Source organism: Sceloporus undulatus, chromosome 2 (genome assembly GCF_019175285.1).
Source record: "Sceloporus undulatus isolate JIND9_A2432 ecotype Alabama chromosome 2, SceUnd_v1.1, whole genome shotgun sequence".
Classification (NCBI taxonomy): Eukaryota; Metazoa; Chordata; class Lepidosauria; order Squamata; family Phrynosomatidae; genus Sceloporus; species Sceloporus undulatus.
This window is the reverse complement of record NC_056523.1, coordinates 284946886-284973398: the sequence shown is the minus strand read 5'-3', so window position 1 is coordinate 284973398 and position 26513 is coordinate 284946886. Positions and strand designations below refer to the sequence as shown.

The 26513-nt window shown below is 38.2% G+C and overlaps 1 protein-coding gene across 1 annotated transcript in view; it reads right to left on the bottom strand.

Annotated features, from left to right (window-relative positions):
• EDIL3 (EGF like repeats and discoidin domains 3) overlaps positions 1–26513 on the bottom strand; it is a 361850-nt gene that overhangs the window by 174470 nt on the left and 160867 nt on the right. The window contains exon 4 of the mRNA XM_042449742.1: positions 6074–6202. Within this exon, the coding sequence (XP_042305676.1) occupies positions 6074–6202 (129 nt within the window). The remainder of the gene's footprint in view (positions 1–6073; positions 6203–26513) is intronic.

The window sequence follows — 26513 nt, the reverse complement described above, 5'->3', positions numbered from 1 at the left end:
AGTTAGATGTGGTGTTTCTACCCCACATAAGAGAAGGATTAGGGTGGAGCTGAGGCTATTTAAGCCAGCACCACCCTTCCTTATCCCTCTTTGCAATTGTTGTTCCAAGAGGGAACAATGTCTGATGGAGAGCAAACAATTGGTTTACTACAGGCCTGGGGTCAGACTAATTATTTTGTCCTGGGGGGGGGATTGAGATGGAGGGCAGTCTTTCCCCCACCAGGGCATCCGTTAGACCTTTTTTGGGCTGTTTTGGGCTGTGTGATCAGCCCAGCTGTGGTTTGGGGACACATCCCAGTGGCGGGACTGATCCTTCCCTGGGTGAATTGGGGTCTTGGTTGACCCCCTCCCCTCTGCTGGGGTTTTTGGGCTTCTGGCTTCCCCTCCACATTGGTTTAGCAGCCCATCCTTTAATATTGGCCCTTGGTTGTGAGCCTTGGAGGCAGGGTTGGGACCTGGCTTGGCAGCAGGGACTGGAGGAGGAAGAGAGCTATTCCCCCCCATCACAATTTTACCATAATTTGGGACCCAGATGACCTCCTCCCTCTGTGGGGATCTCCTAGGAGGCTTACCTAGGACAAGTTAGCTCTGTGCAGACTTCTCCTGGTCTGACTTGGTCTGGCCAGCATCCCTGTTTTTTCTCCAAGCCTGACCTTTCCCTCGCTCATCCCCATTTATTTTCTAGATTATTAGGGCCTGGACCTGCTAACTGGTGCATGCCTCATGGCTGCTTCCTTTCTCCTTTGATTTTACTAGGGAGAGGCATATTGGGCTGTCTCTATAGGGACCCCTTGTGGCTGTAAGCCACATGGCACTCAGCTGAGTGGCTTAGGCCTTGCTAAAGTGCTGGGCTGGTTATTTAGGTCACACTCTCTCAGCCTTAACTTCATCATTAAGTTTAGTTTTAGGTTCATTTTAATTTGAATTAGCCACATCACATATTCTTAATTAGGATTACCTCTCTCTCTCTCTCTCTATATATATATATATATATATATATTCCTTCTTTTTCTTTCTTTTCTTTTCCTTTCTTTTCTTTTCATTTCCCCATTCCCTCTTTTCTTTTTCCTATTCCCTTCTTTCTCACACCCCCATTCTTCTCTCTTTCATTTAATTTCCTTTCTTTCTTTTCATTGCTATTTCTTTGCTCTTTGGCCTGCAAGCTATAGTTATTTAATAGTACTACCTTGAACACCAAGACACATTCGTTGTGTTGGTAGTTGTGGGTTATAGTTCAGAGAATTCTGATCATCCAGCTTGCTGTAGCCATTCACCAATTTAATTGCAAGCAATAAGCTATATTTCAGAAGATTATGATTATCCAGCTGGCTGTAGTCTTTCACCACCCTAACAGCCGGCAACAGGCTACAATTCAGAGGACTGTGATTTACAATTATACTTGTCCCTCCATATTCACTAGGATTAGGGGCACAGGACCCCATAAATAACAAAAACACCATGTTTTTACCTGAGAGGATACCTCTCTAGGAATCACTAGGTCTTTCAGTGCAACTCTGTAGTCAACGTCCAAATAGACACTGACCATAGAAATGCACTGGAGGAGCTACAAATGCCTAGTAAAGTATTCTCTCTAAGAATCTCTAGATCATTCAGTGCAACTTTTAGTTAGAGTTGCACTGGAGGACCTAGATATTCCTAGGGACAACATATTAATCAAATCCGTAAATAATCAAAGCTGCATATATCAAAGCTGCAAATACGGAGGGATGAGTGTATCTATATTCACTTGTTGTTTGTTGCTGGCTGTAGGACCATAGCTTTGAAGCTTTAACATTTAACCAGCCTTGGACATACAATTTGATTGTTTTGGCCCATCTAATTTGTCATTAGAACGGGTCTAAAGGAGATCAGACCTGGCCCAATAGCCAAAGGCCCAGCAAAACAATCTGCCAAGTGCCCTCAGATTCTACTTTCATCATCATCAGACAATGTTGAGGACAGTATTCTTTGGAAAAAACGTTAGCCAGGATTAAGGCATTACAACAGACCTGCCTATCACCCAATCAGAATGTTCCCCAACGAGGAAATCTACTAAATTATCCAAGCAAAGACAATTATATAATGAGGTTTGTGCTAATCTCATCGTTCTTGAATAGATAAATTCCCAAGGCGAGCCCTCTGCTGTGGCTGTGGAGTCTAATGAAGTGGATGCTACACCTTTGGCTCATGATGAGGACTAACCCGAGTCAGCCTTATCAACAGGGCATGCTTTTTCAAGGTGAGCACTCCAATGCACATAACATATACTCACGTGTTACCTGGCCTTGGGGCTAGAAGGACCTCTATCAGAACAAACTTGTTCTCCAGCTATGGGTGGGGCCTCTGGACACTTGTCCCATATCTGTGGCTGTTGATGGGAGGAGAATTAGTTGTCAGGTGAACACCTATGGCACCCACTTGGAGTGAAGGTTGGGCCTCTTAAACTTTCTCTTTAGGTCTTACAATTAAGAAGAGAGGGAAAGAGACCTTTCTTAGGGCTGACCTGGGATATAACCCTCAATCAAGTTCTGTGAGTTGAGTGAGGAAATCTCAGATTGGCGTTCCAGATGTGAGCTAGCTGAGGAGCAACCGAGCCACGGGTTTTTCCATGGAGCTCAGGTGTTTCACCCAGGGGAAGCTGAGGAGGTGGTGTGAGGAATAGTCCATCTGCCACAGCTGCTCCCGCACCAGGCTGCTCCCTTAAAATTTTACAGGTTTTCAAGAAAACAGTTAAATAGGTTAATTCAATAAAGTGGCTCATTTTACAACCCATATATGTGTCTGGTCTCTCATTTCAAGTTGGACAGCAATGTGAATGACTGTAATTGACTAGAATCTATTCACTATAATGAAAGCTCATAATAAAACGTATGACTTTGCCTAATTTACCACATGTCTCTTTGTTGTCTTTCAGTTATACTCAGTAGCCTATGCATAGCAAATCAGCTTTCAAAAATGATGTTGGATCTAAAATTCTGAATATAAACCAAGGTTAGAAATTTTATTTTCAGGAAATTTTCAGGATTGACCACCACACACAGACCCCAGGACTCTCAGTGAGTCAACACACTCTTTCTCATGAAGAATGAGAAATTCCATCCTCTCCAAGAACTAAATACAGCATAGAATATCATACCATATTGCTACAATAAATAATACATCTTATACTAGTATCTCTCTTAAGAGATGTACTTCCTACTCACATTTTGGAGTTGAGTCAACATCAAAAGCCCTTAACAGAACTTCTTAAAGTGAAAGGCTTTTGTGTTAATTGAATTTCTTGTTAAGTGTATGCATTTTGAATTGCTGAAAGCTGCTCCAGCATGATTGCCATTACAGCTTGATTCATACTGACAGTATTGACAAACAGTGAGAGTAATATATGGTTCCCTCTTATGTTGAGATTCAGGTACCTGTATTTATCATCTCTTGGCATAAATCATTCACATCAGTTTGGTAAGTGAAATATTCCTTTACTAACTACAGAGGGTTATCCAGTTATCCACTCTCAGTCATGGAATAGTTTTCATCAAAAGATTGGGGGGGGGGGGGGGTTATTTTTTCTCTTCCTTGCAGTGCTGTGTACATTCAAGAACTATTGCGAAGTTTAGAAGATTTCACTCATAGTACTGGGATCCAATTAAAACAAATCTTCTATTAGTCAAGGTCATGTGCTCTGGAAGTTTTGATTTTCAAAAAGTGGCTGGATTTTTCTGAAACAATGATTCTAGTACAGTATTATACATAACTGATTCCATTTTACACCTACAGAGTTAAGTTTTGTATAAATTCCTCTTTCAGTATGAGTTTTCTTAGCCAATTGCATATAGTGGAAATAAAGCATTAAATATTATTTTTTCTTAAACTAGTCTTGTAAAAATATTTACCACTGGAAAAATGTACTGCAAGTGTCCCCAAATGCAAATATTGGATAATAATGATATGTCAAGATCCTGACTCACTAAAACAGCCCATTTGGAGGCTGTAGTGAAGCTCATGGTGTTGGGGGGGGGGGGTGCTTTTCTACTTGGTGCATATGATGACTACTAAGAAGCCCATGTGCCATTTTGTGGGCTTTTGGGGGAAGGCAGCCAATGAGCAGCTGAAAAGGATAGTCTTTTCTTGAACAGAACATTGAAGCTGAAGGCTCCATTCTTATCCATTGGATAGGATAAACATGCTATCCCAATTCAGGCTGGAATGAATATTGTAAAATATTAATAATGAAAATTGCACTGTACATATTTGTTGCCCCATCACAACACTCTTTCTATAGTTTTTTTTAAAAAATAGATAGTCAAAATATTTTTATATAATCCTCTGAGAAGCAAAGAGAGACTGACCCAGAAACTGAGGAGACTGTCCCTTTTGTAGAAATAGAAGGTAATTCAAATCACCAAAGAAGCCTCCTGAATTCTATCAGTTTTCATTCTATGAACAGAACAGAAAGGGATAGGATCCAGAAAATTTCTTGACAGTGCCATTTTCTGCACATTTACTGAAAACTTAGTCCTACTTATTGCTCACTGAGTGCAGCCTGGGCACATTTAAAGCAGTTTCTATATTTGTAAAGGGATACAGACTTGTCTATTCCTGCTCTAGCTGCAGCTTCCCTACATTAGCTAGAAACATCACAGTTTCTGTGGATATCTGTCAACATTAATGCATGAAATGGGCTACCCATAGCAATTGATGCAAATACTAAACACTTCCGAATGTCCTATTGAATGCACAATGGAGAAAAGTTGAAGCAGCCAAGATAAAGAAAACAAGCATTTTGTGCAAAACCCCTTCATTTGTTTAAGTCTCCAAAGTAATGAGAGAGAGTTTTTCATTTTTAATATAAAAACTAATTCATAATTTAATAGCCATTTCCTCAACTGGTTTTAACAAATTTTAGGTAGAATTAATTCTGTGCTTTCAACCTAAATGGTAGAAACCCACTGCTTTTAAATCCAGTATATCCATTAATAAACCCCTCCGGAAAGTCTTCCACTGAATTAAAAAACATGACTAACAGCACCTTTCTTGGGCTAGTATGAAAGTGGGCTGAAAAAGAGGATAGAAGAAATATATTAGCATAAATATCTGCTTTTTAAAGAAGGCTTCTCATCTTTAGCTGTCATTAACCAAATGAACTGCTGACAACGTTAAGGAGAATGCCCCCTGGCAAATCAGTCCACATTCATTTTCCCCCCCTGATACTCCTAAATGTACAGGAAAGAAGAACTAGGTTCATCTTTGTTTCATGATAAAGAATTGAACATAACTTTTTCTAGTTGTAGCTAAGAAAAAGATTAACAATCACAAAGAAATCATAGGCCCAGTAGAGATGGGTGCAAAGCGCCGGCCTGGGGCCAATTTTAGGGCTCGGGAGAGCAGAGCATCCACACGCTCTTGAGCCCTATCATGCTATAATGACTTCCCCTCATCCACATGGGGGCTGCCATGATGACATACATGTGGCACAGCATCCAAACGGTGCTGCACCATGCGGTCATCAGCACGTGCAAGGGCGCCAATGGTGGTGTTCACATACCCTAAGATGAATCTGCCAGGAGCGGATTCTTTTTAGGGCTCCCGGAGGCCGTGCAGTTTGGTTGCTGTGGCTTCCGTCAGGGGGGAAAAAGGAGGGGCTTATTCCTATGCTGTGCTCTGCCATGCACAAGGAAACTATTATTATTATTATTAACCTTTATTTATAAAGTGCTGTAAATTTACACAGCACTGTACATACAATCTTTTTAATTAGACGGTTCCCTGCCCTCAGGCTTACAATCTAAAAAGACATGACATAAAAGGAGAAGGGAAAGGTGGTGGGGCTAGTAGACTAATAACTAGAGAGATACACAGAAGACAAAAGAGCCTGCAAATGATCACATCTTACAGAGCCACTCAACCCTAGAGATATCCCCATTCAAAACATTTGGAAAACTGAAGCAAATTAGCAGAGTTTTACAAAGCTATTGGCTAAACTCAACAATATTTTAGAAGCATAACGACATGTACAAAAACCATTGTAGATCTAATGTGAGATAGAGAAGGAGTAAAAAATGTATAGGCCAAAACTTACTGTGCTGGCAGTGGATCCCATTGAAACCCTGTGGACATTTACAGATATAACCTATGAAGGTGTCTCCTCTGTATGCTTCACTAATTTTGCACATTCCACCATTATGGCAGGGATTAGGAATGCATGGCCCTGAAAAATTAAAAAAAGAAATGACAAATCAGATATCTGAATGCTAAAACGTAATATTAATCCATTAGTAATTTTCACTGCTTTAAAGGAGATCATATGGTCAGAGTCTCTGACATACTCCCTGAATAACATCTAAAATAGTCAAAAAGAATGGGTTTGATCACCACCATAATCACACTATCAGACAGACCTGACTGCCAATGCAGTGTAACAAACAATAGCTTTACAAAAGTATTGCATGGCATTGTGTTAATACAATGCATTTTTATTACAATAGGGAAACCAGAGAGCTGTACACCAACTATGTTTAGTTATATTACTTCCATAAGCATATGTGAAATTCCTCAAGCCATGAAATCTGTGCAGGCCACAGAAAATCAATAGTTCAGTAGTAAGCATATGAACTGCATACAAAATAGTATCACTAGTATCTTCAGGTAGTATTGGGAAAATTTGTAGAGGAGGATTGCTGTTGATCAATAGATGATATTGAACTAAATGGAGCTCCAGATTGTCCTGGTATAAGAAGCTGCTTCTGTTCATGTGAATGCCTCAGGTTTCTACCAGTATATCTAGATACTACTTGAAATTGATGTTTTCAATGTCAATTTGCAACTTCTATATCAAATTGTTGTTCTTTTGGAACAAACATTTTTGGAAGGGGAGAGAGAAGAAACATTTGTTATGATTTCAACATGTATGCCATAATTTTTTCTTCATTTTTTTTCTTATTAATGAGGAAGAACACACAAGCTAGGAGTGGCTGAATCAATTTGCTTTGCTGTTTATATTATTGGGAAATGAATAAAAATATATACAAAAATTTGTTCTCCCATTTCCAACACTTTTTTGTTATTTAAATATGAGAAATACCTGCTCCGTAATCATGCCTAATTTGCCACAGGAGATGTCTGGCACTCCTTGGAATAATCATACTAACATGTGTATATACTGAAGCAACACCGCAAAGAGGCATTTTGGCAGTGCACAGTAGTGATATAGACTCAAGTCAATTGACTCGGACTTAAGTTGGACTCAAGTCGCTTCAGTAACTTGACTTGGACTTGATTTGGCAAAAATGTCACACTTGACTTGAAACTTGTATATCTTTAGTGACTGACTTGCTGGTGCTATTCACTTCAAGCAGCAGGCAAAACTACCCCCAAAGTGCAGAGCACTTTTCTCAGAAGTGAACAGCAAATGTGTTGGGCAATAGGCATGGGGTGAAAGGATCCTTCTAAAGCTTTTGAAAAACTTTAAAAGGCTCTTCTGATGTGCAGTGGGAACAAGCTGCCAAGCAGACCTCAAGCCCCACCTCAAGCCCATTGCCTAACACACTTGCTGTTCCTTTTGAGAAATGTACCGCATCCCATTTTACTCTGTTAAAAGTTGGCTCCCAGACTTGCAGCTCGACTTGAGACTAGACTTGAAAGTATCTTGCAAGGACTTGAGACTTGACTTGAAGGGAAAGACATGAGGCTTGGACTAAAAGACTTGAATACATCATTGGCAGACAGAATACAGGCTTGTAATTAAGTGAAAATTCAAAGGCATGTGTGGCTCTTGTAATGTTGTTTGATATAACTTGGATCATCCCTTTTCATCAGGTATGTTGGCTAGAGAGTAACAGCACTTACAGTCCACTTGCAGTCCACTATCTGGAAGGCCACAAATTGTGTCCACCTCTGTTCTGAGAACTTCAACATCTCTTGAAATTGTATTTTAATCATGGTTTTGATCATCCTGAGCTATAATTTCCACATACTATTGTGAAATCTAATTGTACTAACTGCCAAATAAGTTCAACATGTTTTATAAATAAAGCAGATATGACTTCTGTACTGATCATATTTTCCCCAAATGTTTGAATTTGGAGTGTTGTTCACTAAAAGCACTTTCCAGTTTTAACACACAGCTAAACAATACAACTGCCTCCAAAAGATATTATTTTAAGCATTTACAATGTCTTCCTTTTATTGCATATATTTCAACTTACACTGTCTATAGGCAGAAAAATAATTATATAAAATACATAAATAATTTTTTTTTGAAAAGTCATAGCATGAACCATAGCACAACTTCCATGTGGCAAATTGTGGAGCAACAGCCACATCTGGCCCTCAGGCATCTCTTTTGTGGTTTACCAAGTGATCTGAATGCCCTCCCCTGCTTTTGGCACTGCTAATTCCACCCTTTGCCAAAACTCTGGTATTTGGTCTTCAGATATTATATGAATGCCAATATCAGTTGGATGCCAATTTCCCCAAAATGTGCTCATAGCCTCTTTCTTTGCCCATCTGTAGTTGGATGTTAGCCACTGGCTTTCACAAATGTATGAGCAGGTTTTCTTTTAACCCACTAATGAAGACTTTTTAAAAAACTTCAACTGTTTTGCCTATGAAAAACTGGCAGTCAATAGTGTTTGTATTTAAAAAGTAATTACATGGTTGAAAACATCTGAAGTGAGCTCTTCACAACTGCTTTTAAATTCTTCTCCACAATAAAGAACTAATGTTCATTCCTTGGAATGCAATAGTATTTTTAAAAAATAATTATTTGAGCACTTAAAATCTCATTTTGCTATAACAGAACAGTTCTCATCCCCTTAATTTCCTCCCTTATAATTTACTTATAAATGACACTAAGAACAGAATTGTTTAAAGTTTAAGGAATGACAAACACACTTTCATATTCTTTCATTGTCTACAGATGTTTATAATTTCCAGTTGTATGACTGTTGACCCTCATCAATTCAACTTTGTTCAAAATGCATTTACCAAAAAATAATTACAGAAAAGGGTAACAGAATATAGCAGCCTAAATATGCAAAAAGCACCCAATACTGGCAGATCCTGGAAGGTGAAAAGCTAAGCTAAGCTACATCATGAGACACTGCGATTCACTGGAAAGGAAGATAATGCTTGGTAAAGTGGGAAGTAGTAGGAAAAGAGGACTATGGATGAATTAATTCAAACAAGGAAAAGTTTACATGATCAGGACAGGACAGTTGATGACCAGAGTCTCGAAGACTTCTTATTTATTGAGTTACTATAACTTAAAAGTAACATGACAGCAAATAACACCATTAAAAACTGTTTTAAAATCAAAATATAGCAATAGCAAACACATTTCTATACTGCTTATAAGTGGACTGGAGCACTCCCTAAGCAGTTTACAATGTGCAAGCCAATTGCCCCCAACAAGCTGGGTACTCATTTTAGTGACTTTGGAAGGATGCAAGCCTGAGTTGAGCCTGAGCCCTTTCGTTGGTATTGAACTCACATGTGCGTGAGTGGCTGCAGTACAGGCATTTAGCCACTGTGCCACCAGGGCTCTTAATTGAACAGGTGGAAAAAAAATTCTACAGAAGTTTTAAAAACAAATAAGCCATTCTATCAAAATTATACTAATGTAATACAGTATAAAATCATTTAAAAACATAGCAGTGACTTGATCTATACAACATTGTTAAGGAAGGATAGCTTTGCAGCAGGAAGTGAGACTCTTTCTCTCGTTTACAATATAAGAAGAATAAAACTCCCAGCATCAGAGGTTCATGTCCCATTATCTTTGGCTGAAGTTCAGAAAACACTTTAAAATAAAAACAGCAAGATATTTTAACAGTGTAAATCTTTGCTTCTATTGTTTGTATGCCAAAGGATGAAGAATGGCAATAGTCTTCTCCCCACTGTGTGTGATTTTATACCATTATTTTTGTGACTTCTTACAACTGGAGACTTTATTTTATTTTGCAAAAACCCTTTTGTCTCTGACCAAAAAACAATAAAAAACCAGAACATTTGCACAGAAAACAGTAAATTTTGTGCAAATGAATTCCCACCCCCAAAGGCTCTAAACATCCCCCCTACACACACACAGAGAGAGACACAAACAAAAAAGGCTTGCAGTGCATGATCATCGAAGAACCCTTTCTCATAAAGTAGAAGAAAATTGGAGACTGATCTTTACATCCCTGCAGCAACCACTCAAAACCTCTGAACCATGAACCTAGGGAAGGATAAGAAGCCTGTAACTACTTATTTTTTATTTATTATTTATATGCAGTTGGTTTGCGACTCCTACTGACACTAAACACCAATCATTAGGGCTGATGAGATTCAAATCTGACAGCATTTGGCAGGACATGAGTTCTGTCGCCATCCTAGGTTCTCTGAATGTAATACAGACAAAATGTGAAATAAGAAATTGGTGACAATTTAGTCTGCATTACAAGGAGAATGCTTTATTATTCTGCTTATTTCTATCCTGTTACCTCCCCAAAATTGGGACTTAAAGTGGCTTTGGAGATATCGTGAGAAAGTGCCATATCATACTTTGGAGATATCATGAGAAGACATGACACATTAGAAAGAACAACAATGCTTGGAAAGGTAGAAGGCAACAGGAAAAGTCAAAGAGTGCACTACATGTGGATAATCTAGAGTTGAAAAATGTTTGTCATCATACAGGTATAAGGAACATACCACCAAACTATGCATGTGATTGATATCTTTAATTAGGTAAGTCAGTAAATATTCATCTTTGCAGCAATTTTTGTACTTTTGCTTTAAAGCACAATGGGCTTTAGGGATTCTTTGTTTTTAATCAATAGGGTAGTAATACTTTTCTAGGTAATCTTTAAGTAGCTCCTAACACAAAGAGAACAACAACCTTTGATCAATATTAATGAGCAACAGAATTCAACAGTATGCTTTCCAGGCATTTTAATCCACAGTCATATAAGTAATGTCAACAAGATTAATTGCACACTAAAGGTAATAGATCTATACAGTTTGCAGCTCTTTTGAGTCCTGCTTGCACTACAAACCCACTGATAATAGCTTGAGTAATACGTGCTAGGAGGCCTCAGATGTATGCGATGCTGATATTCAATTGGAATCCCATCTTGCATTGGAAAGATACTAATGGTATAATTGTCAACATAAAAGAGTGGCATTTGCTAAATTTTTCAGAAGTTGCGACTGAAGCATCTGAGGTTTCTAGGCAAAAGAATCAAACAAGTCTTTTCTCTGTGGGGTAGCACAAAGGTCTTTAAGGCATAAACTGTGTTACTTCTTGGCCACAGTGACAAATGCAGTCAATTCAGTTTCCATAATATGTGCACACCAGGGAGGACCCAACTCTGAACTGGAGATTAAATATTTCCAAATGTGACAGGTAGTTTGGATTTAAAATTCAGAGGCTGTCAGACAGAGTGCAGAAAGCCATTTTTTCCCTAGGTAAAATGTAAATGCTGACAAAGGGAATAAATAATAGGAATAAATCAGAAATATTGTTAAGAACGATCTATGGGGTAGCTTGGGGATTGATAAATTGAATTTGAATGAACCAAAAACAAATGTATGCACACAACTTCATATTGCCCAGATTCTGGCAGCCGACTGACAACATTCTTTCTTTCAGATTTTTTTCCAGTTAACTACTACTGCTTGACATACTCAAAATAACTTCATGTGGATCAGGTAAATTATCCTAGCTCTTCTGGAAATGTTGTTGTTGTTTAAATGGTAAAGTATCCATATTTACATTACTGGAACAAGGAACTGATTGCAAACAAGCAGGTATGTTCAGCCCTGTAGATGTTACAGTGCAACTCTGAGCATTCCATACCATTAGTTATGCTGGCTAGTGCTTCTGTACATTGCAGTCCAACAACATCTGGAAGGCTGTGTGATTCCCACACCTACTATACTGACAATATCCTTTGTTTATGGATATTTCTCTAAACAATTGGCACCATCAACTTAGGGGAACTTAAAATTCCAAGAGTACAAAGAATATTTAGGGAAAGTAAAAGGTGGTGTGTGTATGTGTGTGTGTAAGTTCCTCCCCCCTTTAAACACCTCCAAAGTGGATATTTCAATAACACTCTGAGGCAGCATATTCCACTGCTGAACAGCTTTTAGTCCTTCCTAATGTTTTGGTGGAATCTCTTTTCCTATAGTTTAAATTTATTGCTCTGTGTACTGTTCTCTGGAGCTGCACACAACAAACTTGCCCAAGCTTCAGTATGATATATTTTCAATTACTTAAACACCTACTTTTCAATTACTTAATCAACTCTTAGCCTTCTCTTCTCCTGGCTAAACATACCCAGACGTCATTCTACTTAGAACATGGTTTTCAGACTTTTCACCATTTTGGTCACCCGCCTGTGGATATGACGCAGTTTGTCAACATCCCTTCTGAACTGTGGTGCCCAGAACTGGACACAGTATTCCAGATGAGGTCTGATCAAAGTAGAATAGAGTGGTACTATTCCTTCCATTGATCTGGATGCTATACTTCAATTAACTATGTATTAGCATATTTTCTAAGCAGTCATGTCCTCATGATATGACCAAGGTTTGTCATTTTGACTTCTAGGGAAAATCCGAATTTGATTGCCTCTAGGATCCATTTATTGGTCATTTTGGCAGTCCATGGTATTTATAGAATTTTCCTCCAAACCACATGTCAGCTTTCTTCACCATCCAGCTTTTAAAACCATTCACAGAATTCAGAAATATTGTAGTATGGATGATCCTGACTTTGGTATTTAATTATATATCTTTACACTTGAGGATCTTATCTAGATTCTTTATAATTCTGAACCACTGTACATCATCAAATAATAGTCAAATCATATCTTTATAGCCACACATACAAAGATTCAGAAAACACAGACCTGACAGAAATAATGATTACAGATGAGAGAGAGTCTTTCAAAACAACTATACAACATTCTTCTTATTTCTTTTATCCATTGAGAAGTGTTCATTCTGAATAGCAGTCAGCTTTTATAGCTAAACAGGGGAGAGTCATCCTATATGCTTCCATGGTGTCTTTGGCCTTATTCCCACTATGTTTAAATCAGGATCAGGATCTGGGTTAAACAGGCACGGTTCCCACTGAATCTGATTTCAGAAATCGATTCAGAAATGGGGGCCATGCTTTTTGCCCATTTTTGCCCATTTAACCTGCGTCAAAAAGATGCTGGTAAAATGGGGTGTTTTTTGGGCTGAATTGATTTATTTCTAAATAAATCAATTCAGACCAAGTGGGAACCAAATGGATTCCCATCTGCCTTGGTTGCCACTGACAGCCTGGCCCAGGGGACAGCTTGATGGCACATCCGTCTCTGGCCTCTCCTGGCCCTAAAATCTCCAGCCCAGCCTCCTTACCAGATTCTTTGGCTGCTGACCAGGTTCCCTGCTCCTTTTTTTTAAATTTCTCATGGCCGGGGAGGCTGGAAGGAGGTCACAGAGAAGCCAGGGAAAGCCAGGAAGGCGGTCACAAGGCTTCCGGCATCTCTGCGACTTCCTTCTGGCCTCCCTGGCCAAGGGAAATTTAAAAAAGGAGCAGGGAACCCAGTCAGCAGCCAAAGAAGCTGGTAAGGAGGCTGGGCCTGGGATTTTGGGGCCAGGAGAGGCCAGAGACAGGCCGGGCCATCAAGCTGCCCCCCCCCCCCGCCACTTGCCAATGCCTGAACCGATTCCTGAAACCAGCACAAACATAGTGGGAATTATATTTTTTCCGAACCAGTTTTAGGAATTGGTTCAAGAAATGGATTTTCTGGTAAGTGGGAATGGGCCCTTCATGGTCTGGTATTTTCTCTTCAGGCCTAATACCTGAATTATGTGTTGTCTTGAGATATTTATCAAGAATAGTATGATCCTCACTATCTGGATTTATGTTCATTTTCCTTTATAATTTAATCAGAGAAAATATAAAACTGTTTAGAATCTGCTCCCTAAGCAATCTTAGAAAAATACTGGATTAACAAAATATTTCAGCCAGATTTGACTTCCAAATTCCCAAAATCTCCAAAACTTTTGTTTAATAGTTTCCTCCACATATACTACTTTATTAATTCCATTTGTTGTCCTATCAGATTTTCCAGTGTTTTATCCTATTAATATATTTATGTTTCAGAGTATGTTAAATCTCTTTCCATGCTTTCCAAAGATTTTTTTAACCCAAAGATAGCAATGAAATTATAATATGCCAATTTCAAGTGAAAGCAGTTATTTTAGTGCATACAATGTAACCTATAGTATTCTCAGTTCATTTCTCTATTATCTAAGTCAGATCTGTAATTGAACACATTGGCGGGTTATAAACCGCCGCTTTGAGGCAGTCTGCCGCCGCCGCCGCTTGGTCCGAGCGGGAGCCGTAGCACCCACACCGCGCAGCTCCCGCACGGACCGAAAAAGAAGCTCCAAAATGGAGCTTCTTCTTGCGGCGCCTCTGTGACATCGCGAGGCACCAGGGGCGCATTCGTGACGTCACAGATGCCGCGACACATTCAGACGCACAGCGTCCAATACGTAAAGATGGCGCCGGCCGTGTGGAATGGCCGGCGCCATATTGTACAGACAGAGTCTGTACTAGAGCCAGGGGCGTCTAGAAGAGACGCCCCCTTTTTTAAAATGGGACGTCCTGCGGACGTCCCAAGTGGCGGTTTGTAACCCGCCATTATTATCAGCTATTTAGAGTTTTGTTTTGTTTTTTGTTTGTTTGTTTGTTTGTTTGTTGGATGTTTGCTGGGTGCCACTAGTCACAGAACAATCCCATGAATGTTTACTCAGAAATAAATTCTATTGTGTTCAGCTGAACATCTGGAAATGTTAACAAAATGAGACACTGAAAAATGAAACTGAAGGCCTTTTATTTGTGGCTCAAGATCAGATACTTCAAGCAAATAATGCTGAGGCAAATATTGAAAAATAAAGATAGCAAATGTCAGCTGTGTAAAGAAAAAGATGAAAGTGATGACTGCCTTATCAGTTAGTACAGAAAGATCTGAAACACTGAATATAAGAAATACCATGATAAAATGGTTGCAATGATATACTGGAATCTATGGGGAGAAAGATTTACCATTTGCAAAGAACTGATGAGAACATAACCTTGAAAAAGTTTTCTAAATGATGATGTAGAAATCCTATGGCACTTTAAGATTCAAACTGACAAACAGTTAGAAAATGGATTATGGATATGGCAATTGTAGGGGACAGAAGAATCAACAACAAAGAGAGGTTAAAGATTTGGATATATCAAATTGAGAATCAGTGCCTCTGGGGGAAAAAAAAACTGTAGTTCCAGTAGTGATGGATGCTCTGGGAGCAATTCCAAATGACCAGCAAAATATTTGAATAAAATCACCACAGATGAGCTCACTATAGCACAAGTACAAAAAAGCAACACTTGGAGTATCTCACTGGCCTGTACATTCAAGTAATATAGATAGTCTAAAGCTCTAGTAGTTAGATAGATACATAGTAAGCTCTAGTGTAGTTAGTCTAATTCTTGGAAGACTGTGACATAGAAGTAAAACAGTTCTCTGAAATTGACCTCTGATCCTTAATACAATTATAACTACAGTGAAGTCAAAGCAAGCCCAAACTTGTATCTATCCGTAGGATCATACAATTTATGTTTCCCATTTTCTTCTTCAAAAGCAAAATTGTAACTTTTCACTCAGCAGGAAGGCACTCACACAAGAGAAAATAACTTCCCATCAGCACACCACAAAACTTGAACAGGTGCACAGCTGTGAGGTTTCAAAACCAGCAATGATATTTTTCTATATGGCCTTACCTGGTGTGTCAGGTAGCTCATTTTTTGTGTGAAATAACAGAGGTATAATAAAAGCAGCTACACTCTTGTATTTTCCTCATGTGTGCCATTCTGGTTATTAATTTAATGTGACTGGCTAGTCATTTTCTGATTGAAAGAATCCACAGGTAAGAGATATCAATGTTTTTGAAAGCTAATACTGGTGCACAAGAACAGATGAACTACTCTGAACTGTGATTGCTTTCGAAATAAAAATGAATTGAAAAGAAAGCTTTTCTTAATTTAAACAAAATTTATAGTTGTCTTCCTGTTGTAGTATTTGCTTACCACATTTCTTTGGATACAGAGGTAGGTACTCACTGTGTGTGCTGGATTGTAATTGGTGTGCCCTAACACAAGTGATGAAAAGTAAACTGGTTGCTTTCAAAATATTCTTTAATATACAACAGACTCTCAACAGACACACAACATTTATCTGAAATGCTGTATAAAAAGACTAAAATCTCACAACTATGTCTAGATTTACAAAGAAAACCATATCATTCACAATGGAGGGTGATGTGCTATTACAATCTAAGCTTGCCTCTTAAAGAAATAGTTTTGTCTGCAGTACTAATCACAGCCACTACATGTGTTTATATGTCTACTCAGAAGTAATTTCACTTGGCTCCTAAGTAACCAGCTTGAAAACTGCTGTCAGCTTTTGGGGGTAGGAGTAAGGGAGGTGACACAGATGGAAAAGAAGAATCCACATGGTTCCTGCTTTAAACAAAAATTCCATGGTATGAGTCTCTACTCTATGGAAGCAACTGAAAATAAGAAAACCTAATGATTTTGTATTTCTAGCTCTCCTTCAGTTACATATGTGAGTAGGATTAAAGCATCCTGTGCTATACAGCAGATGAAAAAGAAGTGTGTACACAGATGATGCTATGGAAAGGACACAGACACAAACACATTTTTTCTTTGATTAGAGATCTGAAATTGCTACATGCCTAGTGCTCCTTACTGTCAAAACACTCTGATAATTTTCAGGTCCCTTAGAAGGGTACGTTTCTGCAACATTATATCCACACACATATTTGCTGGTATAACTACAGTAGTTTCTTCTCTGAAAATATTCTGACACAAGCTGTTGGTTACCACAGAACCCAGATGGGGGAAAGGGAATTTTTTTTAAAGACCAAATTGGGATTGGCAAGGAAGAACTGGAAGGTCTAATGAATATAAAGCACTCTTCCAACCTACTTTCTCTCCTGGAAAGGCCTCTTCATGGTTACATTACAAAGTGAATGTCACAAAGACCAGAGACTTGCATACCCTGCAACATGTTGTTTCTAGATTTCTAGGGATCCTTAGTTAGTGATGGAAAGAATATTTGAAAATATATTTTTAAATGGTCAAAAACATGTTTTTGAGTGTTGAAAAGTTATGATGAGAAGAATCTTCTACTGAAGGGAATCTTTGCAGTTCAGGACTTATTCTGCACAAAATTCACATTTGTTGTTTTGTGTAGAAAATCAGCATTTTCTGCACATGAAACAACCTTTTCTACATGAAAATATTTCAATGCAAAAATATTAATTCCTGCATAGAAAATGCCATTTACTATACAGAAAATGTTATTCTCTATGCAACTCAACCATGTGTGAATTTTATATAAAATAAATCCTCAATTGGAACATTTTGTGTGCAGAAATAGCATTATTATTTCTGTGTTAAAATATTAATTTTCTATTTTCTAATCATAATAATCTGTTTCCTATTCAGAAAATGCTGATTTCTATGTGAAACAACCACATGGAATTTATTTATTTTTACAGAATAAATCCAGAGTTGTGAATAATCTTCAAAATACTGTATACGAGGGGGTATTGTAAAGTAATAATTACCACCCAGAAGTTATTATGGTATATTAATGAAATTTTGTTAGTGTTATCATTGATCCCTAAATGAATGGTGTTGAGAAAATCAGCTCATTGTGTCCTCTATTTTTTGTTACAGGTTGTGCCAAAAGTGACTAAAGTGTAAGATGGAGAAGATTTAGGCTCGCAGTGTGATAAAGTTCCTGCATTTGAAGGGCAATAGTTCCCCGCAAATTCATGATGAGATAATGGTAGTTTATGGAAATGATTGCACATCTTATGACACTATTGTGAGGTGGAAAAGGAATTTCCAATCTGGTCACATGTCCCTCACAGATGAGTAAAGACCTGGAGGATCATCATTGATGGACGATGCAGCACAGTGAAGCAAGTGGAGTGTTTAATTCTGGAAGACAGATGAGCAATCATCCAAATGATCATGAATGAAACTGGTGTCAGTTATGTTAGTGTGTGGAAAATTATTCATGATAAACTGCACATGTCTAAGGTGTCTGCACACTGGGTTCCATGTTTGCTAACCCCTTTCTAGAAACAAACACGGCATGACCTTTCGAGACAGATGTTGGCACTGTTGGAACAGGATGAAGAGGATTTTATTTTATTTTATTTATTATTATTATTTTATTATTTTTTGGTCTTCTGGTAATCATGAATGAATCTTGGATCTATCAGTATGATCCAGAGACTAAAACCATGAGAATGAGTGGAAGCATGCTGATTCCCCTCCCCCCAAAAGGCAAAGATGCAAATGTCAGCAGGGAAGGTCATGCTCTCAGTTTTTTGGAATTGTCATGGAGTCATTCTCACAAATTACTTTGCAAAGGGACAAACCATCACTGGCACATACTATAGCAATCTTCTGGACACATTGTGAGATGCTCTGAAAAAGAAAAGCCACTGTATGCTCTCCAGAGGCATTTGTTTCCTAGCTGACAATGTACCAGCTCACTCAGCTCAAGTTGCAGTTAAAGCAAGGGCATGTGGCTTTGAGACTTTGCAGCATCTGCTTTATTCTCCTGACCTCACACCAAATGACTTTTTCTTGCCTCCAGAAATGAAAAATCTGTTGTGAGGTCACCAATTTGACAACACAAATGATGTCATTCATAAAGTGAAGAGTGATTTAAGAAGGCACAATTTTCAGATTTCTACAATAACGGTATTCAGAAGTTCAAGATCCCTGTGAAAATGTGTAAATCTGGATGGTGACTACATAGAGAAAAGTTAACAACTGCAAATCAAACCAAATTGTCTGTCAATTTTTTTAAAGGTGATAATTAAAACTTTATGATACCCTCACAAAGACTTTATCACAGCAGGAAGAAAATTGCGGAAATTACTCATTACTACCTTTGAGAAGAAACTAAGGGACGAAGCAGATGGGCCCCAATTGGTTATCTCCTACTATAGAAAACATAGCACCACAGATTGTCTAAAATTTATGAATGGTGCCGCAGCAAAGTACAATTCCGAGAATTCCATAGCATTGAGACATGGCCATTAAAGTGAGTCAAACAAATGTATTTCTGCAGTCCAGATGCTGCCATACCATGTTTGACTCTGCACATACTTAGTTTGCACAGAAAATGGATTTGTGCATGTGTACTGGAGACAATCAAACTTCTGTTCTTATGGATGTGGCAGAAACTCTGGAGGTAGGGTTTCCTTAGTGTTTTTCTTAATGTGTCTAGAAGTCAAAATTCATTGAAGATGAGCATTTCATTAATGTTATCTTAGGAGTAATATCAATTCCACCAGCAGAAAAAAAAAGAAGACAGGCAAGGAGGCAGGAGGCAGGTAGACAGGCTGCTAAATAGCCATATTGGTACCTAAAACCCAATAAGGAGGAATTGCAGTGGATTTTTCTATGAAGCTTCTACTAATTTCGACATGATTCAGAATATTTTGTTGTAACCTCACCAACTCTTATTCATTGATTCACTCATTTATAATATCTATACACTACTGAACACAACAATATCTTTAAGCCATTTATATTAAATGCAGATATGATGCAATATAAACTAAATAAAAGCATATTAAAATATAATCATTACTAGCTAGAGAAGGCTTGCATAAACAAAGATGTTTTCAACAGACATTTAAGCTTTTGTACAGTTTCTAACTTTTGAACCTATTGAATACTAATCCAGTATTCCAGAGGGCAGATGCCACCACTGTGAAGCTCTGCCTTTGTGATGCTATCCTAAGACATTTGACAGGTTGCACAACTGTGAATAAGATTTCAATTCCATGCGCAGAAACTTTTTTAACTTGGCAGATAAATCTTTCACTCCAGTTCCCTTAGTTACTGAGAGAATGGTCCACTTATTCAAAATACAAGGCCATATCTAATAACTGGAGAGGCTGTCCACCCATTACTAGCAGCTCCCAATTAATCCTGGTTATCCAGGTTATCTACTCAGTGACAAAGTAATGAGACTGAATTACAGTACTATGGCATAATTAATTTTCCTTAATGAACTTGTCTATGTAGTGCTGCAAATTGATGCCATTTTCAGTAATGGATAATAAATCTATATAGGAGTCTTTCTCCTATTTATTCTAAAACCTGGTGCTTCTGCTTCCCCTTCCCTAAATGTTAAACTCTAAAATGGTAAAACTTATTAAGAAGACAGGACAATTTTTAAAAGATTGTGCCGCAAGAAATCACAACTAAGAACCTGACAGAGATAACAACTTTTAATATGACTGTACTCAGTAGTTTGGTTGATAGTTTGCATATCTATCTAAGAGTTTAGGCATAGGATGCAGTGATGATATTTTCCTGTTTGTTGGTCTTAGAAGCATCTTGTCTTCGAGTGTCATTTAGTTGGAGTTTGTCCCTCTGTAATCTGCACTTCTCACTTTCTCTTCCATATTTGAAGACCACATGTTACAGATCCTCTCACCATGACATGTTTAGAAAACTTTAAAGATACACATCTAAATAAATACAAAATGGATTGTGGCTATGAGAAAGCCACATAGACATCTTGCAAAAGGCTCACTAGAGTGCCTCCTCTTTTATGCTGCCTGTCTTCAAAAATCTCTTGAAAAGTAAAGGTTATCACTACAACATAAAGTTTGATGTGCAATCTCTGATCATGCCAGTATCAGATAGTTTATTGATTTGTTCTGAGAACCTAGCTGGCTTAAGGTTTTTGAAACAGTATGTGTCTTGCTCCTCAGATGCCCTTGAAGAAAGTTCCATTGTCTCTTTAGTGATAAAGGTGGGCTCTTGTTGGAAGATCCAATTCAAGAGATAAGGAGGCTGCCCCAAGTTTCCAGCAATTTCCAAAGTAATGATAGCATGGGAATGAACCATGCTGTTCTTCTTACCTGATGAGAATTTCCAGTGTTACCAGACCAGAATTGGAAGGATGTCTACTTTAGCAGTTCCATCCCATAGACTACCATGGTAATATTGGAAGTGATATGATTGCCTTCTCTAACTGTAATTTCTTCCTGAATTACAGGATGAATCATGCTCTAGCTTATAGAGTCCATACAACACAATGCACCCTGAATATCTCTCTGCTATTTCATAGCTGTACATATAGATCAGACAGGTTACTTTTAATAGTAAAACTCCAGAACCCCTGGATTCTAGCAATTCTTTAGAGAGTACTTTCTTATGTTCTGGCTTTTCACAGTATTTATTGTTAGGCCAAATTTGCCAATAGTGTCAAACTGATTGGACTACCCATACTTTTACCCAAGTGTAAAGTCCTTAATTGGTTCATGGTGCCACTAAAATATTTCCTTTAAATGACTGTTCAGTTCATAGTTCTTCTTATTGAATACTAGGTTAGTCTACAGCCAGAAATCAGCCCAAGTTAGCAAAGAACACATTTTATATGCATTACTGCTCCTATCTACAAAAAAGAAAGAAAGAAAAATTCAGAAGTTGTAGGCACTATGTCTTCTGCCTCATTAACTAATGAGTACCCAAGAAAGATAAACTTTTTATTAGATCAACAGTGAATGCCTGCAACACTGTATATAAATGCTATCATTTCAGATTTGATCATGCTGCAGTTCAATATTTATCATATTTTAGGCATCCAACGAAGCATATTGATTACCATGATCAAAGTGTTGCCATCTGGCTAAGCCAAGAGCGAAGATACACTTACAAAATATTGCAGGTCATTTTGTCATTCCAACTATTGCTTGCCTTTTCTGTTTGAGTGAATTGTGATTATAGAGAAATTGAAAGCAGCAAATGAGTGCTCAGCCTATGGCATTGCTTTTTGGCTAACTGGGGGAGAAATTATGAATGACAAGCTGTTTAAAGCTCCTGGTCATATACTGTCACTCAGTAATTTTTAAAAAATCTGTGCTTGGTAAAGCCTTTCTTGTTAGCCCCATTTTTACTGAAAATGGTATATAAGAGTCACAGTTAAGACTTCCCGTTTTGGAAAATTTTGTGACAAATATTTTCTGCAGTTCAGTTTTGAAATCTTCCAGGTAGTGGAGATTATTGTCTGAAAATGTGTAGGCTTTTCAAAAATCAGTTCACTTTTTGTGTGAACATTGAACCACTACACTATAAGGCAGGGGTAGGCAAAGTGTGGTCTGTGGCCAGCATGTGCCCCCTAGAACTATTTTTGTGGCCCCCAGGGTTCCCTGAGGGTCAAATGTATTTTTCTTTTCTTTTCCTTTTTCTTTTGCTTCAGAATGCCCAAGGAGGCATGGAAGAAATTTACACCAGGTTTGGAGGCCTCTGCCCCCAGAAACCAAGAATAATTTTTGCAATTTTTTTAAAAAATAACACCCCCCCCCCCCAAAGTGCTCCAAAATGCCCACTTGGCTGTGAAATATATTTCCATCATATTTTTCAGGCTCTGTTCAAAACATGAAGCCCAGAAGAAGCCTTTTTTGAAACCCTCTAGAGACATTGGGATTTGCCTGCCTGCCCGCCCACCCATGGACCCTTGTTATACGCTGAGGTTTCATTCCAAGATCCCCCATGTATAACAAAATCTGTGTATGCTCAAGTCCCATAAAATATAATGACATAGCAAAACAGTGTCCCTTGTAAAAAAAAAAAAAGAGAGAAAAATCAAGGTTTGCTATTTGAAATTTATACTTTTTTAAACATTTTCAAACCATGGATGCTTGAATACGTGTATAAAAAATCCATGTATAAGAAGGGCCGACTGTTTCTATCTATCTTCAGGAGCTGGTGTGCCCCTCCAAGTTCTCTAAAGGGGCTAATGCATTCCCCTAGCCTCCCAGAGTTGCTGACAGTTGCCCATACCTCCTACAAGGAAAACTATGTTTTCTACATTGTTTGTCTAATTTTGAGTGCTTTTCCTTCAGAATTTCATTCCATAGTCACTGCTTCCACATGCTCAGTTGATTTCCCTCAAACTATCTAGTTCTATGCATATTTTACTTTTTGCTGCCTACTGCTTCAAGGTGTCTTTAATAACCCCCCTTTCCCATGGCCCACTCACACTATACAATTATAGTGCTACGATTCCACTTTAAATTTCATGACTCCATCCTATGGAAATCTGACCCTTCCTGTTTAGGGGATGATATTTAGAATTCTCAAGCAGATAATTCTTCTGTCTTGCCAAACTAGAAAATCCATGATTCCATACGATGCAGCCATGGCAGCTAAAGTGGAATCATAATGCAATAATTGTGTATTGTTTAAGGGGTTCTTTCCCACTTTTGTTTTCTTTTCCTTTTCTCCATATTAGAGACATAAATAATAGTCAACAATTCCCCAGGTCTCAACACAACCTCCCTAATAAGTAAATCTAGATCTGCAAAGATTTTTTTAAAAAATTAGATTGTTCTCTGAAAAATTCAACACTGGAATACATTTTTTGCAAATGTGTAAATATGGAATCCAGAGAAAAAGGTAGAATCACGTTGGTTCCAGAAAATGTGGAGCCAACAGAAAATATGATTGTTCTGACTAAGAAATATCCTGTTTTGTGCAGCAAAATCACATTTTCCTATCAAGCAACTTGCTTCTTGTGCAGCTAAATCACATTTCTTGCATAGAAAAGAACTTTTTTTATATACAGAAAAGCATATCGACACAGACTACCCTCGCAAGTGCTTTTTTTTTAGTCCCAAACACTGAATAGTCCTTTAGAAGTGTGCAACTAGCAAAGACTTACAGTGGGAAGAAAATTGATTTAATTATGTGTTATTGCCAATGAAAACAAAATTAATAAAGGTTTATGGAATATAGGACTATATAAAGGAAATTCTCATGCAAGACCAATGTCTTCCTAGGCATTACTTTGTGACCAGTATTAAATAGTTGACAAATCTGTTTAATTGTAGACATTAATTGACACAAAACCTCCTTCCCAGTAACAAACTGTACAGAATCTAATCCAAAGACTTTTATATTCTGACAGGTATTTAATGAGTGATGATATAAGTGTCAGGAAATGACATTGGTGTGGCCACTAGGGGGAGATGTTGTGCAGATAATTTACAGTTCCAGTGGCAGCTAATGTGTCATCATTCAAACAGTGCATCATCGGAATGTTGATGCAACTGTCAACTGTCAGTTCTCAACTGTCACTGAGAGAGAGAGAGACAGTTGGTGCCTCAGAGAGTGGGCTATGTCTGTTACTGAGAGGTAGTGAGATGGTTGTGTGTTAATGTGGCTGCCTCAGAGGTTGTGTTATTGTTGGTTGGTGTAAATAGTGTGTATTAGAGATGGATGTCCAATACACTATGTATATCTATGTTGTAAATACTGCAAAGATTAAAGCCCTCGTTTAGAGTGAAGACTTGTAAGAGTCATTATTAGTTGAAGACATCGTCACAGATTCCTTCTTCTTGGCGTTCTGTCGATGTGGTTGAACTCTGCAGGTGGTCGTGGTGGACACTGCACATCATTTCATAGGTCCCAACAAGGGTGATGGGCGCAGCACACAGGCCACAACAATAAGGCCCATCTTACACAATGTGCTGGATATTGCTAATTTTGCTGGTTTGTGTGTTTTATTTGTATATGTATAAACTGTTTTTTTATTCTTTAATTATGTTTATGTGGATTTTTAACACTGTTTTTTTTTTATCGTTGTAAGTCATTTTGAGTCCTAATCTGGGGAAATGGTGGATAGAAATAAATACAATAATGATAATAATCCATAAATATTAATGTATGGATTCACTCTCCAGCTAACTGAGACTGAGTCATGTAAACCTTCCTGGTGTGTTTCCCTTTTCTTGGCTACATATCTTGTGAGACACTGAGATTCTGAATTTCACAAGATCTCCCCTATCAGCTCTTGTGAAAACCTGTTCATCATGAAACTGGCCTCCCCGACACCTAGAAGGTGTCCTGGGTGCCAAATATAATTTACTATAGTGGCCATCATTACTTTCCCTTTTCCTGCCTCACAGTAATCTCTCTCTTTCTGGTGGTTGATGCTGTGAAGCTGTGAAGGTAGATTTGTTTTTAATTCCACTATAGTTCAACATGAAGCATATGGGTCAAATCACTATAGATCCCATCCATTTTGGTGAGCTCTGTCTATAAGAAACTAAAGACTGTCTAAAAGATTACCATTCTTATAGTTCTTCAGGTTCAGCCAGAACGGACAGATTGTCTAAACAAGTAGTTGCCATCTTGAAGAGCTATGTGTTTGCAGCTAGCAATGGCTCCAGTAGAGGCTGGTAGCTTGAATATTAGTGGGGTTTTAATATGAAGTTTAAAAGAACTAGCTGACCTATCAACACTATTCAGAGGATAATGTGCAGCAATCTAGAAATTTCCTTTAATATTCAGGCTAAAACTTGGAGTAGAGCCACTATTTCACTGACTCAAAGCTAATCAAAGATAATCCCCTGGACAGATCCACAACATTACTCCCTTCTACAAAAATGTGAATTTCCATACTATTAAATAGAACTTAGGGGCTGTACACACAGCCCCTAAGAGGTGGCACGCCACCACCTCTTTCCTAGCCATGGCAACCACACACCACGGCCCTGACCTGGCCTTTCTAGGGCAGAAAAAGGCGTTGCAAAAAGTGGCTCATTTTTGTCGTCTGGAAAGGGTGTGATAGCTGCAACGCTGAGGCTTGAAGGTGCTCCTTTGATGCTGCATTGTATGGACACAGCACCAGAGGAGCGCTGTGATACCGCACGCTGTGTGGAGCAGCACACAGCATTGCAGCACCATGGGGGTGGAGTTGGGGCATGCGTCATGTGGATGCTATGCCTCAACTCTGCCCCCAGGCCAGCCTTAATGGCCAGTCTTAACAGCCCCTGAATATGGTAGTGTTATCCAGTGTGTATCTGAACCTTATCACATTTCGAAGATATAAAATAGGATTCTTGATTGCAGATGCTTGTTTGAAGCTAAAGAAAGACAAATATGCATAGGTCTTTCCAAAAAAAATGAGTATTCTCTGCATCTTTACACAAGATTATATTTAAAAAAAAACAATCACATTCACCTCAGTAGCTATGTGAAAACAATGCAAATGGAGAATATAGTTTGAAAAGCCAAAATGCATTTTAACGGTTATAACTTTTTCTCTTCCCCAAACTTGTCACTGGCCATTCTGAGGTATCTGGAGACCCTACGATACATGATTCAATATGCCTTTAACAATGAATGAAACACCTTGATGAAATGCCAGACCTGAAGTAAATTGTTTTTGACTCTGCCAACCTGTTAGCAGGCATGACTACTATCATCATCATCCTTGCTTGATCCCATCTCCAAATATGAGAGCACCAATCCCACTGAACTCCCATAAATGTGTTTTTGTATTTTCCATTATTATTATTAAATTATTATTATTATTATTATTATTATTATTATTATTATTATTATTATTATTATT